Source organism: Vidua macroura, chromosome 3, assembly GCF_024509145.1.
Source record: "Vidua macroura isolate BioBank_ID:100142 chromosome 3, ASM2450914v1, whole genome shotgun sequence".
In the NCBI taxonomy this organism is placed as follows: domain Eukaryota; kingdom Metazoa; phylum Chordata; class Aves; order Passeriformes; family Viduidae; genus Vidua; species Vidua macroura.
In genome coordinates, this window is record NC_071573.1 from 7,328,138 (window position 1) to 7,343,846 (window position 15,709).

A 15,709-nucleotide genomic window follows, 5' to 3' on the forward strand; every position below is an offset into this window, starting at 1 on the left:
AAGTCACTCAGAGAAAACTTAAACTACAAGAGAAAGTTTAAATGATCATCTGGTTCAGTAGATTATCAGGTAAATCACATTTTCTCAATTCTAAATGTATTATTTCACAGGACATTCACTGTTTAGAATTGGCCTCATAGAACCTAAATTACAGGATTCTCAACATGTTTTCACTTCATTTTGTTTCTTTAGGAAAAAAAATGTAAAATACTTTAAGCAGAAACTTCTCTTGCACTCTGACCCAATCCAAAGACTGACTGGATCATGACATGAAAATTCATCTTGATCGGTGTACTGACAGTAAGTGTTGTGCCTGGCAAGTGACTTCGGCAGAAATAGAGAAAAGAAAATGCTAAAAATTAAGACTGGACAAGTGATGCTCAAATAAATGACTTGCAGAAGGAATGGTTAAGCTCTGCTTGGCCTGGAGTATCTGTTTATCTTGTGAGAAAGGGAGGAAGCAGAGCATGAATACACTGACAAGAAAGCAAACTATAGAGTGGAGAAGTGACTAATCCCAAAGTCTTTGACAAACAGGTTTTTCCACTTTTAAAAAACCCTTCCAATGAGTCTCTCACAGAGTGTCTTTGACTGATTAAGAGTCTTTCTACATTTACTGCTCTTCACTGGAACTGGGTGCAGAGCAAATGGAAAGGCTTTAAGGAGCACGTCCTCAAGGCAAAGAGCTGAAAATATATTTTACAAGAGTAGTGAGACAATTTTTCCATTATATTTTTATTCACCCCTGGCTCTCCTTTCCTCCAGGCAGAAAAGCCAGAGCCAGTACATTTTCCTTGAGTCTTCCCCACGATATTATTTATAATGAAAATGTCTTTTCCTCTGGATGGCTTCTACAGTATCTGCCATCCTTCTTTTCCCACTAATGCAGCAATCAGTGATTGTATTTCCTTTAGGTGAAAGCTGTCCTCACTATATTTGCTTTTCTATTACACTGGTAATTGAACAGCAATCTGTCACTCACTCCAAAGGAGATACAAAAAGTGGCAAATGACATGTCGTGTCATTTTAGGCCAGAAAATCTAAATGATTTTAAGCCCCATCACAAGACAAATGGGAACATCTGTTTCTTTCCCCTTGGCATGAGAGTCAGTTCTAAAAAACAGAAATTTGAGGATTACAGTAGTACTGTACAAACAAAATAAGCACATCAGACACTAAAATACCTTCTTCTGTCCATATATTCTGCTTTCTCTTGCCAAGTTGACTATTGCCTGATAGGTTCTTGCTGTCTTCTCTTGTCATTTCTTTGAGGTCATCAAGAAAATCCATTCCCCTTCCCCCCCCCCCAAATGTTATATTTGGTAGAAAAGAGGCTATACAAGGATCAATCAGCATGCTCAGCAAGCTAGCAGAGTAAGTGACACTTCTAACTCCACCAGAAAAGAGGATTCTCCAGGAGTGCCTGCCCACTTTCTGTTATGGAGAGGTATTTAGCATGCTTAGTGAGGTGCCAGCTGCAGTGGCAGCCCCCACATGAAACAGATAATATGATAAATAATAAGCCAGCTGTCAGACAGGATAGGGCTGGGACAGGATCCTGACGAAAGGTCAGGGAACAAACCCTTGGAGCAAGTTTTAGTATTCTTCACATTTTCTCTGTAAGAGCCTGGAAACGTGGCTTCTTACATCTTCCACTGTTCTTGTGACAAACATGGCAAGTCAAAAATATTAATAGCCCGCTGGCCTTTTGGCTCTTCCCATATCAGAGCTGAGGAAGCGCTATGTCTGCTCGCACACCTACTCCCCTTCAGCAGCACCTTTCTTCACAAGCAGCTGGTGACATACATAGAGATGAGGCTAAAGTCAGTGCCCTAAAAACTGCTGCAAAAAGATATTTTTCAGAAGAAATCAGAATTGCAGATACTGTACATTTTTATTTCAAGGACAAAATTCTGCATAATCTGTACAAACTAGTCCATTTCTACCCCTCCAACACAGAATCACAGAATATCCTGATCTAGAAAGGATCCACAAGGATCGTCTAGTCCAACTCATGAACACAGAGGCTATTAATAATAAAATTGTTTTTGCTACAGAGAAAACTTTATTTATATCATCCATAGAGTGTCAGTGTTCAGAATAAGGTTTCTCCAAACCTCCTCCTCCTCCTTCTTGGGGTAGAAATAAAAGTGACAAAGGGCCAATACCCGAGTCTTTCATCTTAATCTGTGCAAGTGCCACATCCTGGGACACCAGGTTGGATCCTGTTACACCTCTGAATGGCTCTGCCATGCAAGTTCAGGAGCATCCTCTGCTTTTCTGCATGGCCAGTGACTTTGGCATCTCTCCACTGGTCTGACCTGTGCTTCTTTCTTGTAAAACAAATACAAGTACAACCAAGATCTGTCAGATGAGGGACTCCAGTTTTGAACTGTCTTTTTACAGCACAGAAATACTGCCATGGTAATCATATTAATGACATTGTAATTAATGAATATGTCATTATTGTATAGCAGAGAAACTAATTAATGAGAAAGTGAAAAATATAGGCCTTGATCTGCATTCTGCACACAAGTAGATATGCTGGCTTCACTGAAACCCCTAAAATGTGAGAAGAAAGCACATGTACATCCATATAGACACTTGAGATCATACAGCCTGCAACCATTTTCAAACTATTCCAGTGGTAAAATAATATCAGACATAAACCAAGAAGCACATAGACACAAAGGCCATTATTGCAGAACTACAAACACATTAAAGTGAATCATTAATGTGGTGGCCTGAGGTTGCTGAACATTTTCAGTTTTCATTTTAATTTCTTTTAATTAAATTATGATTTAGGTCAGTTTTAATCATTACTTGTATATAACCCCTTTGGGGTAAATTTTAAGAAGGGTTAGTAACGAGTTATCTGCAGTAATTGTTTAATGGAGTTATGAGACTCTTCCCTCTGTGCTGCTTCAAGAAATTACCATGCTGCAGATGCAGCCCTGAACATGCTACTGTGAATGCACCCAGTCCAGTGAACCTGTCAGTCTAATAAATAATAGTGTTTCATTTCCATGCAGCATTTTGTCCAGGAGTGTGGGAAGAGAATGAGAAAACTGCGGCTTGAGTGGCTTATCTCAGAGGTTAAAAATAAAACTTTTGTATTTAATGTATTTAATGTCCTAAGAAATACAAGTCTTGGCTAAAGCCTGGTGAAGTCACCATGCATGTCCCCCTTGCTTCACTCTTCTGTGGGTCAGAGGACAACTAACTCAGTTTTATTATAACCTCCCTAGTTAGGGAAGAACCAGGGGATAACAGCTACAGCATAAAATTAACTCCTGGGAATACAAGAGCATGCTGGTTTTTCTCAACTCACTGAGGGAAACATTGTGCTTACCTGGCTTTTCACTGGGTCTAACTCTCCATTGACTCAGATCGTGCAATAGAGGTGCTGGGCAAGGGACATGGAACATTTAGTTGCCAAAGATGCTGAGCATCGCTATTCCTGTGATGGTTCAAAACAAATAAAGGGAGACATCTCCTGGAAGCCTGAGCTGACCAACACAACCAGAATATGGATGGATATCACACCCTAGATGTCACAGGCAGTCTGTGCAGAGGACAAAGATAATATTGGCATTTTGATGCAAAAAAAAACCCCACATGGTGCTCACTTGGCTTTTCACTGGGTCTAACTCTTGACTTAGACTGTGCAGTACAAGTGCTGCACAGTATTACCACTGTGCTTGTAGTGTCTAAAAAGGGACAGAAATTGCTCCTGTGAGTTGATGCAGAGTTCACAGCAGTATAAAGAAGCCCTGACTCCTGGCCCTACAGTTAGTCCTATCCAAAAGAAACAAAATGACCCCATGAGGGAAAGTGGAAAATAAACCCTCAAATTTTATCATTACTATATAAATTCACCCTTTGTTCATACTTCTACAGTGTGCCTGAAGTCTGAGTAACTGCATACTACAAAGGACAGTCACATGGCTTCTTTTCCAAGCCACAGTCAAAATAAAGCTTGAGACCTATTTTGATTTTATACAAAGAGAAGAAACAGGCAGAGAAGCCAAAGACTACACTCATAAAAACCCTCACAAAATGCAAACAAAACCATGGACTACCTAGCATCAGCATTTTGGAATGAAGGGACCAGCCCCATCTCCTGCACTAGACCTGAGCAATCATGATGGTTTACTGTTATTCACATCATGCTTAAAAATGAGCAATGAATTCCTTGGAGAGATGTGCCCCCTGCAGGTGCCTAGGGGTGTGTCACTGGATAGAATTCTCTGACAACACTGCATTAGTCACTGCAGTAACTTAGTCTTTTGCACCTTAGCTCATCTCAGAAGGAAGACAATCTACTCTGAAGCATTCAGGGCGAAAACAGGAATTGCAAGTGTCTTTCTGGTGCTGTTACACAGACATACATTCGGTTGCTAAAAGAAACCCAAATGGGTAAATGGCCAACACAACAGGACTGCACATCACCTGTGGAGGCCAAAATGAGCTGTGTTTTCTGAAAACTGTGTTTTCAAAACTGTGTTTTGCACAGCCATTGCATGGCAATTTAATGGAACAGCAGAAGCCACTTCACCGATGAAAAGAATCTTCTAAGAAATGTTTGCTCAGAGAGAAAATACAACTGAAAATACAGATAACATCCTTCTTTACCCCTGGCTAAGTGCAAGGTGATCACCTAATATTCTGAAAGCTGTAATCAGTCAGGACAGATGGTGGACTTCAAAACAGAAGCGAAAAGGGAAGCTATCAACCACAGAGGATGGAGGTTAATTGCCACTTTTTAAATATAACCCATCTGCATTAAGGTGAAACGTCTCACAGATATGTTTGATACAATCCTTCCCAGGGAATTTCTTCTGTAGTACTTCATCTTCATTTAACATTTTATTAAAGGATTAGGTTTGCTGGTAAAAAGAAGACAGTCAATTGTAAGCTATCTTAATAAAAAGCAACACTTTTAAGGCTGAAAAAATGACTGTGTTTTTTGAAGTATAATTACGTGTCTCAATGTTCATTTTTAGAAGATTATGACTGGAGCAAAAATTTACTGAAGAATATGACTACCCCATGGGATGCAAAGAATTACTGTAACTACAGTTTATCAAGGGATAAAAGAACCCCTTGCTATAAACTGCAGAACATATTAAAACATATTAAGAAGTCAAATCTAGATAATATTAATTAATACCTTAAAGAGACAGACAATCAGGCCTGCACAGTGTTAGAAGACCCTTAGAAGAGATGCTCAGAACATCTCTGTGTACTGGCAAGAAAGAGCCATGTGCGTGCATCCCACCAGCTTCAGAGAGGATTGAGCCCACATTGGAGGGAAGTAGCACAAGCCAAGTGCCATGGACTATGGTGCGTGCATACACTTCCCTCTCCACAAAGCCAGAGAGTGAGCAGCACAGTGGCAAAATTCATGGCAAATAAAGGAGAAGCAGGAAGGGGAAGCCTTATGTTAATCTCACAATTAGAAGATTAAGCCATAAACGGAGGTTTATTTCCTGGTCCCAAGACTATGCACTTTTTGCCATTTCACAAAAGCTTTTTTGGGAGAAGGGATGAGGAACCAGGGTGTCTCCCTCTTGGTGAGAATCAAACTGAATGGCCATGACCTGCTAGACCACTGAGTTGTCAAGATTAAGATGCAGTTTTATTTTGCCTCATTTCTGCTGACATCACCAGACTGACATCTCTCATGGACAGAACATCCACCAAGTCAGGCAGGTGCCAGCTGGTGAGCCTGGATTTTTGACGTAACACTCAGAAATGTGATGTTACTTTTGAAAGCCAAGAGGCTAAATTGTGGTGACCCCATCAGGCAAAGGAACCAACACTATCAACTCTGTTAAAGGTGATTTGTGTTCATTTTGAACTTTGTGGTTTGGCTTATTCATCAACCTGTTCTCCTTCCCACCAAGTGAATGGAAAACAGACGAAGTTCATCCTGGACAAATAACTCCAACAGACCCGCTTCTTCACAGGTGATCCTGGGAGACCAACAGCCTATCAATCTATCAGGAGGAATCTGGTCATTCATCTGGGGAGCAGCTTATGAGAGAAGCTGGAGTAAGACAACTTCCAGAGCTCCAGTTATGTCTTCACATCCCTTGAAGGAGGGCAAGAAAATAGCTTTTGCTGCTATGGATTGATTTTTTTTCTGATGGAGGAAGAGAAAAAGCAGGCATTTGTGCTGCTCTTACTAGGTGTGTTACTCATCTTTGATACAATATTGGTCTCACATAGACCATGGAGGGAATGGATGGGGAAGCTCTTTGGCAGGCTCTGCTTTACATCTGAGAAATCCTGTAAAGAAGGAAAGGGCAAACAGTTTTGCTTCTCCCTGTTGCACACACCGTGCTGTTCACTACATATGGGAGAACACATGGGGAGGTAGGTAAGAGACACAAGGAACATTTAAGATTTTTGTTTTGTTAGGCTTTTGTATAAATGGTTTGCCTTTGCTTGGTGACAATAAGTAGGATGAGATCTGTGGTATTTGTGCCAACTCATGGCTGCTATGTTGTGACAAGTACTGCCATTTTGTCTATGAAGCCACTTTAAGATTGTGTTATGAAGCTATTGAAGTAAGACATGCATATGTTTTGTTTAGTACCAAACATATTTTGTTCACCTGACACTTTACAATCACTCAATCTATGAATGCCCCTGACTGAGGGAAAGGAAAAATTATCCCTGGCTGCTTTTACTCTCCCAGGATGCAAGAAAGTGCCAGGAAAAAAAAAATAGGAAGAAAATTATTTGGCATGTTTGCACATGTCAAACCTGAAATACTGCAGGGAACCTGTGAGTAAAAGAGATTTCCTAGTCTATCCATTTTCACAGACAATACCTCTGCAGTGAAAATCTATGGAATACAACCACTGACATAAGAATCTGCTGTGCAGTTCACGCTTACTTTACCAACAGTGTGGAGGCAGAGAACAATATATCTAATAGCATAATAACAGACACCTGTTTACTTTAGTGGTTTGGTATAAGATTGCTTTCATTAGCATGTCAAGTGTTTATTTTAGCTTACTGCAAAACAAACTCCTTACATACAGCCACTTACTTTTCCTTGATTGCAAAGAGGGTGATAATAAAGGAACTTACTTTCCCCAATATTCTGTGGAGGTTTTAACATGCACTGAAATGATATTGCTCCATTACCTCTAGCCAACGAATCAGCCTGGTGAGCTGGAGAAAAATATTACAGCAGAAATATTGCTGAACTCAGTGGAATAGGTTTCAGAGACTGCCACAAGGGCAGACACAAGGCTGCTATCATTGCAAGTTGTACTCCCATCTTCAATCTAAAATGACACTCACAACCAAGCAGAGGAAAATACGCTGGGTTCTTCCCATATCTCAGTGTATATTTGTTAACTATTTTATAGCTCGTCATTTTACCAAAGGGAAAATAATATCCTATGTTAAATTTGGACTTGCTTTTATTGATAAAAGATAGGGGTTGGGCTTTTTTGGGGGATTTTAATTTATTTTGTGGAGATTTTTTAAAATATTTGTTTACTTTTTTGTGTGCGATTTTGGCTTTTCTTCTTTTCTTTTCTTTTCTTTTCTTTTCTTTTCTTTTCTTTTCTTTTCTTTTCTTTTCTTTTCTTTTCTTTTCTTTTCTTTTCTTTTCTTTTCTCTTCTCTTCTCTTCTCTTCTCTTCTCTTCTCTTCTCTTCTCTTCTCTTCTCTTCTCTTCTCTTCTCTTCTCTTCTCTTTAACTTGGGGCACTTAAAGTGAATTATCCCAAAGTATAAACATACCAAACCACAAAGCACTTCAGTTTTACCCTAAGGGAAATTCAACCAAGTGGACCTCAGGCAGCGGTTTGCCTTTGTTGTGTTTTATTCAAAACTGTTTATATGCATTAGCTACTCAGTTTTTCTTATTAAAAAAAAAAAAAAAAAAAAAAAAGCTAGCTTCTTGGAAGACAAACCCCTACCTAAATAAAACTATTCAGACATGTAGTTGTTGTTCATGTCACATCTTCAGAACTTTCATAATCTTCAAGGCTCCCCATTAAAAGTTCTTTTAATTCATCAAAACCAACAGCTAATAATTAGACCAGGAGAAACTAAATCCTCTTCTCAGACAAATGTGTGCAAATCCCATTTACTGCAATGGAAATGGCTCACAGGTGTGTTACATTAGACCCCAGCCATTTGGCAACTTGACAGAAATTCAGTGTCTGGATCCCAACTTCTTGTCTCCTCTTCCAGAAGCACAGGTAATGCCAAAGAAATCTGATCCAGGTTTCTCCAGAGGCCCCTCAGCAAACACTTTAATCACCTATTCTTTTCTCCATCACAACAACTTTCAAGGCTAAATCTGAACTTTCAATCCTAAACATTACAGGTTTGCTTTCTGCCTAGCAGATGGGGGCTCTGCCACCTGCTATATTAAATCCAGCAGCAGTGATTATGTTTTACAGACTTCAATTCTACATCAGCAAAATCTACTGTATGACATCAAATTCAAGGATTTCAGGCATTTTACAGCTCAGGAGTAATGCAATAATTCTATTGCCATACTGCTTACTTTGCCCTTCCCTACACATTTATTTATGCTTCACAAAGTGAACAGTAGGTCACTGGAAAAAATGGATAGGCAGAGAGAAACAAGAAACTGTATCTAGGGAGCCACAGAAAGAGTGCAACAACATAGTTAATTTTTGAATGGAAGGAAAACCTTACAGTTTGACAATATTTTCTCTCTTCCTTTCATTTTATTTTGTTTTTTTTTTCAAGATACTGATACAATGAAAAGTTTTAGCCACACTCCATGTAAGAATATATCATAAAGCAACTGCTGTTCTGCCTGTTTAGGAACATTGAAGGTATCACCATGATCCCAACCGTGGGTTAGCCTGCATAAAAATGGACATGTGGTTTGTCATCGCTGAATTCTCTAATTCAAACATAAAATTGGTATTTTAATTTAAACTGGGTTCAATGCAGCATGAAAAACACTCAGGTGTGATGAAATTTCTTGGGTCCCTCCAATAGCTGTCCCTTCCAGGTGATGACAGCTATTGCTTTAATGACTTGCCCGTAACAACCAGTCACAATGTTAGTGACAGCATGTTACTAGCAGTTAATAAAAATGACAGATGTTAATATTTTTCTGCTCTTTGTGACTCACACTATACCCTATTCAGAATACTTTAGGAGCTGAATGCACAGCACTAAGTCAAAATGCTGAAGATTGTGGAGCCACTGAGATACAAAATTAGATAGGTCATTTGAGGAATATTAGGTCAAAAAGAATCCATGGCAAGGAAGTGTCATGGATTAAAGATGAAGGTTCTTCCTTTTATCTATGTCACAGAAGAGGAATTTCTTCAGCATTGGGGTATTTTGCTCGTCTACAAATCTGAAAGCAGTGAAAATAAGCCTTTGATGTTAACATCTTAGAAATAACTCTTCCAATGAGATAGAGATGAGGAAAATAAACTTTGATCCAGTTTTAGAGCAACATGGACCACATTAACGTCCATACACATGGACAAGCTTCCCTGAGCAGACTCAAGTGGAGGAAAATATCCTCAGAGCAGCAACACCATAGGCATAATGTTAATCACCTGTGACTTCTAACTGCTGAGGGATGTACCACACTGTGTAAGATCTAGAAACATAAACATTGTAAAAAGGAAAACAGTAAAAATTTCTTGTAGAAAAGGAAAGTGAGGATTATATCCCTCTGTGTTTCACAGCAGGTACCTGACCAACTTAACCAACCAGACTATGACCCAAGCCCCTCACAACGTGGATTATACTTGGGCTTTTTAACTACATGAAGTCAGAACTGGTTAGAGATAAAACAGCAGCAATTTATTAAGATGTATCAGCAATAATCAGTAGCCCATCACATAGAAATAGGGTTTGTACTTGTGACTCTACCTTAGGATGAAATATACTTCATAATATTTATAATCCCTTTATCTAGGCCAAAAAGAACTCTCCAAGTGTGTGCAAAGAGCATTTTTAACTGAAAGTTTTCCAGTTTTTTTCCCAAGAATTCAAAACAAACTTTTCCTCAAAATGTGAATTGATTAATAGCCCTGAGAAGTTGTTAGACCACCTACCTTCAGCATCATCCTGCAGGTCCTCAGGCTGCTCTTCTTTGCTCTTTGTGGGAGATGAAGGCTGGCCTTCTTTAAACATAAAAAATTATAAATTACATACATTACTTGGAAATAGTTTAATTGTATCAGATATTACCATGTGTGATACCACAATTGTATGTTTTATCTTAGCACTCCATTCAGTACTCAGTGCTTATCTTTCTGCTATTTAAATTATTGCATCATCTCTTATGAAATTTATAATATGTGTTTTCCAGCCTGGACTGGACTTTCTCAGACTTTCACAGGACAGCACTGAAGAAAGCTCATACTTAAATAACATACTGCTTCATCAGCACTACAGAAACAATAACCATAACCCTCAACCAAATAATGTTTTAATTTGTAGTTGCAAACATAATATTTATTATACTGCATTATGGAACTGTGGAAAAATAATCTGAACTAAATGATCTTTTTTCTCAGCTCAATTCTCCATTCACTGTTTTAACACAACAACAAATGAATATAGACTGAAATTAATAATTAAATGAAAGGCAGGGAAACAAATTTCACAGATTTCACAAATTCACAATTTCACAAATTTTACAAATTTCCTTAACTTCACAGATAGTGAAGTTAAGGAAATGAAAGCTTTACAAGATAGAAAAAAACGGTTGAAAAAAATTCATTCCAGCCTTTCAGACAGTGGGCAATATCAAGCTGGAGGAAAGGGAGCAAAAGAAGTAATTGAGGCCAATTAAATGTGAGATCTCCCTTACTTATACGGACTGAAGCACACAGCGTTTAATATCAGTTGGTTAAACTTCAAATATTATGAACTTTTTCTACAATATTTTCAAAATATCCTGTCAACATAAATGATGGCGTTACTGTTTGTTTGCTATGACACACCTCAAGGCACAAACTGGTAGCAGAGAAAGTCTGTTAATAAAAAGGGAGGCCAAGCTGGAAATTAGGCATAAAGGTATTCATAAATTAAGACATTTAATGCAAGCAGGTTCCCTAATTAAAACATTCTTTAAACATTGTTGCTTAACCACGAAAGCAGTGACTGACAGACAATTAAAACTCAATTCATTGCGCCTACTGAATGTATTCAACCGTGATGGGAAAATGACTCTCTGTCATTTGACTTTCTGTCAAACCTCCTGATTCCTTGTGGCTAACTGAGGGCTTGGTTGCAGGAGAAGCCTAAGGAAAACCTACTTTTGTGTGTGCTGGAAATAAACCTTGACCACTCGTAAGCAGGAAATTTAGGAAGACATATGACCTCACATTATTCACCCCTATTGCTGTTACCATTAGAAAATAAGAATCATGGTATTACTTCAAATTAGCTAATTACCAACTAGGAAAAAACTATCTACACATGTTTTATAAATTGCTTAAGTGTTTCAAAAACTCCCAGGTCTCTCCTGCTGTCACATATATGCCACACAATCATCTACTCTTTATGTTGCTGGAGTTTTAAACAGAGCTTGACAATGAGATGCCCAGCTGTCATGAAGGACTTGGCTCTATTAAAAGCCATAGATTCTCCCCTTTTGTCTTCTACCCTTCCACAGTTACATATATCTAAAATCACAGTTACATATATTGAAAACCAAAATGCTGAAAATTTTGAAACAGAAAGTATGAAAGCAGTTAGGATGTGAAAAAGGAACTTGCAGATTCAAGGGGTAGTTGGACTCAATGACCCTTGTGGGTCCCTTTAATTCAGGGTATTTTATAACTCTAAGAATATTGTGTTCATTCAAAAGACAAAAAAGGGAGTCAATCATTGGCTTTGAATGGAGGCCAGGGAACACAGAAATATTCTCTGCCAACCATACTTATGCCCAAAAAACCCAGAAGAGCCATGGATTGGGAAGGTGGCAGGAGAGCTCAAAATGTCAGCAAAAATTCCAAAATTGAGATCTGTATGTGAGTAGTTAAATTCTATCTCACTTTCTTAATTTTAATTAAAGAGCATTATTAAAAAAAAAAAAAAAAGGCCAAACTGAACATTGCTTCTACAAATTTCTACTAGAAGGGAGTTTACACTTCTTTCTAGAACTACATACAGCCCAGAGCATGAAGAGCCCTTAGCAATCAGTAAATAAAGTCAGCTACTGCAAAACAGAACAAGCCTTGAGGTTTGGCTTGGTACCAGGTGGTAGACTGCTCCTGAGAGCACTTAATACAGGACAGGTCATGTGTCATGCCATCATGCTTGCTCATCTGAATTTGAAATTCAAACACTGTATTTTGAGGAAAACAAGAGTTTTCAAGTGCTAAGATGAATTTCTTTCCGAAGTGAAGAAGGCAGCAGTAACCACAAGAAAATCTATGGGGAAAAATAAAGGCAAAACCTGCCAAATAAAGACATGCTTTGTCAACCCTTTAAGGGGCTCAGGAGCAATGCTGATAGAGATCAACAAGAACTGTAATACAAAAGAGAGATACTGAAAATAACCAGACTTGTGATGACTTATTATGCCAATGCTCTCACTTTCTTTCAAAAAATAACTTGAATATTTATAGTGGGCCATATCAACACATGGCTTCTTTGGCTCAAATGCCACTCTGAACTATCTGCTATGTTTTCTTTTTTGTTTGAGAATAACTCATATGAGGGGACTGAATCAATAGTAATGCTTCAATCAACACTTCCCCTCTACTGAGGATTTTTATCATCTAACCAATCCATGAAGTTTCCTTCCAGTCCCACACATCAAATGTCAATCAAGTTAAAGTGCAAATGTCCAGCCAGGTCTTTCAGGACTATTTGAATACATTAGATAATATAACCAACATCTTAATTGACAGCCCAAAGAAGGAGAGGGAAGAGGTGTACGTTCAGAGAATTCAGAACTGTTGCTATCTCAGAAGAAACCATATTTTTGCATTCTATAAAAAGCTTCAAAATGCTCACAAAAGGGTATACAGGCAGTGTCCCAGGAAAACAAGATTTCAATCACAATTTCACTATTTTTAGCAGAGACAGAAAAGGATCTGTGTTTACTATGGTCAAAATAAAACTCTTAACCCTTTCTGCTCTCCTGCCATGTGTATGTCCTTCCAAACAGTTAGCCAAATATTACAGAAATTATGTCTGTAAATTTCTTTTTAAAAAGAGCATACCTTCAGACTGGTGTCTGAACTGATCATATTAAAATCTTTTCTAATTGTGATCATTTGTGCAAAAAGGTTTCTGAGCTCTACTACTGGGAAACATACTTCTTCTTTATAGGCTAATTCAGACGGTCAGCAAGTCATGTAAATCTCACAGTCTGTCTCCAAATAACAGATTTCCAAAATCACAACTCCCAAATTTGCCTTGTTGCAAGTGATTGCTATTTTCATCTCAAGAAAAAAAGATAAAGTCTCCTTCCAAAAATCAATCTCCAAGTGTAAGTGTGTGCATACAGTGGAACATGCAAAAAAAAATCTGTATTTATGTATCTTGGTTGTAATAGGGTGTTATTAGTTATTAAGCCGTGATAGTGTGAATGAGATCCTTCATCTTGTTGTTTTAACTGGCTGTGGCTTCTAGGAAATGAATAGGTGATTCATCAGGAGAATCAGGATAGAAACAGGATAAACAGCAGGGTATTTATTAGGAATAACTACTTGATGGGAAATGACAGTACTGTGGCAACAGACAAATAGATGAGGTCAAAAGGCTTTGGTATCTGGCAGAGACTGAAGCTGAACAGGTTGAGAGAGAATATAGATTCAGATTCAGAATTAGAAGTTTTTCCTGAGTGTTTTTTTTTTCTTCTTTTTTTTTTTCCTTTTTTTTTTTTAATTGTAATGGCAATAGTAAGAGAATTGACTTATGTCAATAAACAATAACATTATTATGTGCTGACATAAGTAAATTTTCTTACCATTAGGGTGAAAAAAAAAAAAAAGGAAACAAAAACACTCAGGAAAGACTAACTACTGCATCATCTGGTACTTGTCTTGGGTTATGTAGGAAATCATTCACAAAGTAAAGCTGAGATGTAGACCTGCACAGGCCCAGACCTGCTATTTCTATATCTGCCCTTTTGACTCAAACCCTTCTAACACATCAACTGCATGACACATGATAACCTCAAAGCACTTCAAATTAAGTGGTGCTGTTAAGCCAGCAACTGCTACAAGACTCAGCATTCAGAGTAACAGACAGTTAGGTTAAAAGCCTGTGAATCAAATGCCATTAGAAGAGTGGGTTTGAGTGTGTATATTTAAAAAGAGTGGATTGTTTTTATTTTTAAATGCTTTTTCTTATTCTAGTATGTCCAATATAAGCAGTGATGTTATATGATAAACTTGCCAAAATTGTCATTCCTGCTTGTTGATTTTATAGAATGACTATAGATACTAGTGGATATTATTGTCTTGGGGATGGATTTTTATCCCATACCCATTTTTGTTTCTGTTTTTGTTTTGTGCCCAGTGTGGTCGCCGCCTCCCTTCCCCTCTCCTCCCCCAGCTCTAGGAGTATTGCTACGGGTTAGAGCCAGCCTGGGATTTCCTGTGAGAGTTGGGGAGAAGGATAGTTGCTTCCTTCTGCTAGGGTGATTTTGTCTCCATCGCCACGTGGCAGGATCCCTCTGGCAGAGATACTGTTGCCTTGTGTTTTTTGCCCATGTTTTTTTTTTTTTTGGCACTGTGACTGGAGCTTACTGGTTTGCTTCTCTGCTTCTCTGCTGCTCAGGGAGCTCAGAGCGAGTGTGTGCAGTGCCAGGACCCGGGAGCACCCATCCCCTGCTGGGGGATGCCTGCTGTGTGCAGCCGGGCCCTGGGACCAGCCATCGCCAGTGAGCATCCACGGGAGCGATTCCCCATCCAGCCCCGCTGCTCGCTGCTGCTGCTTCAGGGCTGCTTGCTACACTGGAACCCGACCCCGGACACCCCACAGCTTCAGACAGGGCCCTGGAGTTTCTGCTACATTTTGTTTGCCACCCCTGGGTGTGCCTGCTTCTGCCATTCCAGTTTCCTGCTTCCGAGGTTTCCTGCTGCAGTCCATTCAGTTTCCCGAGTGGCACTGAGACTGGCTGCTTCCCATGAGTTGGCAAAGGAAAGGCCATTGTCTCTGTCTGCTGCTGGCATCTTCCTCACTGTGAGGGAGACGTGGCTGACCTCCCGCCGCAGCGCCCCCTGCAGGCGCGGGGGAATCATCGCACCCGCCCTGCCCGGCCGGGAGCCAGCAGCGCCCCTGCCGGCTGTGCCCGGAACTGCACCGCAGGGGAAAGTGCCTGCAGCCCCTAGAGGCTGGGACTGCGTCTGTGCTGCTGCTGGCCTTGTTTGTCTGCCTTGTTATCCCTGTACATGCTAGTAAAGACCTGTTATTCCTTCTCCCATATCTTTGCGTGAAAGTCCCTTAATTTCAAAGTTATAATAATTTGGAGCGGAGCGGGTCACATTTTCCATTCCATAGGAGGTTCCTGCCTTCCTTGGCAGACATCTGTTTTTTAACCCAGAACACAGATGTAATTAAGACATTCTCTTATTTATTTTGAAGATTAATCAAAGAAAGGCAGGCTTTTCTGCATGTAATGAGATATCTGCACTTCAGGGTGGTAGAAACACAGGATAAATAATTTTCATAATGTATCCATCACTCAGTAATACACCCATTTGGTAATCT

At 39.3% G+C, this 15,709-nt stretch overlaps 1 protein-coding gene across 4 annotated transcripts in view; it reads right to left on the reverse strand.

The window, feature by feature from the left end:
* MACROD2 (mono-ADP ribosylhydrolase 2) overlaps nt 1-15,709 on the reverse strand; it is an 850,734-nt gene that overhangs the window by 52,584 nt on the left and 782,441 nt on the right. For 3 of the 4 annotated variants that reach the window (XM_053972443.1, XM_053972441.1, XM_053972439.1), the window contains exon 11: nt 10,087-10,155. In XM_053972443.1, the coding sequence (XP_053828418.1) occupies nt 10,087-10,155 (69 nt within the window). The remainder of the gene's footprint in view (nt 1-10,086; nt 10,156-15,709) is intronic. The other variant, XM_053972442.1, reaches the window with a different exon arrangement.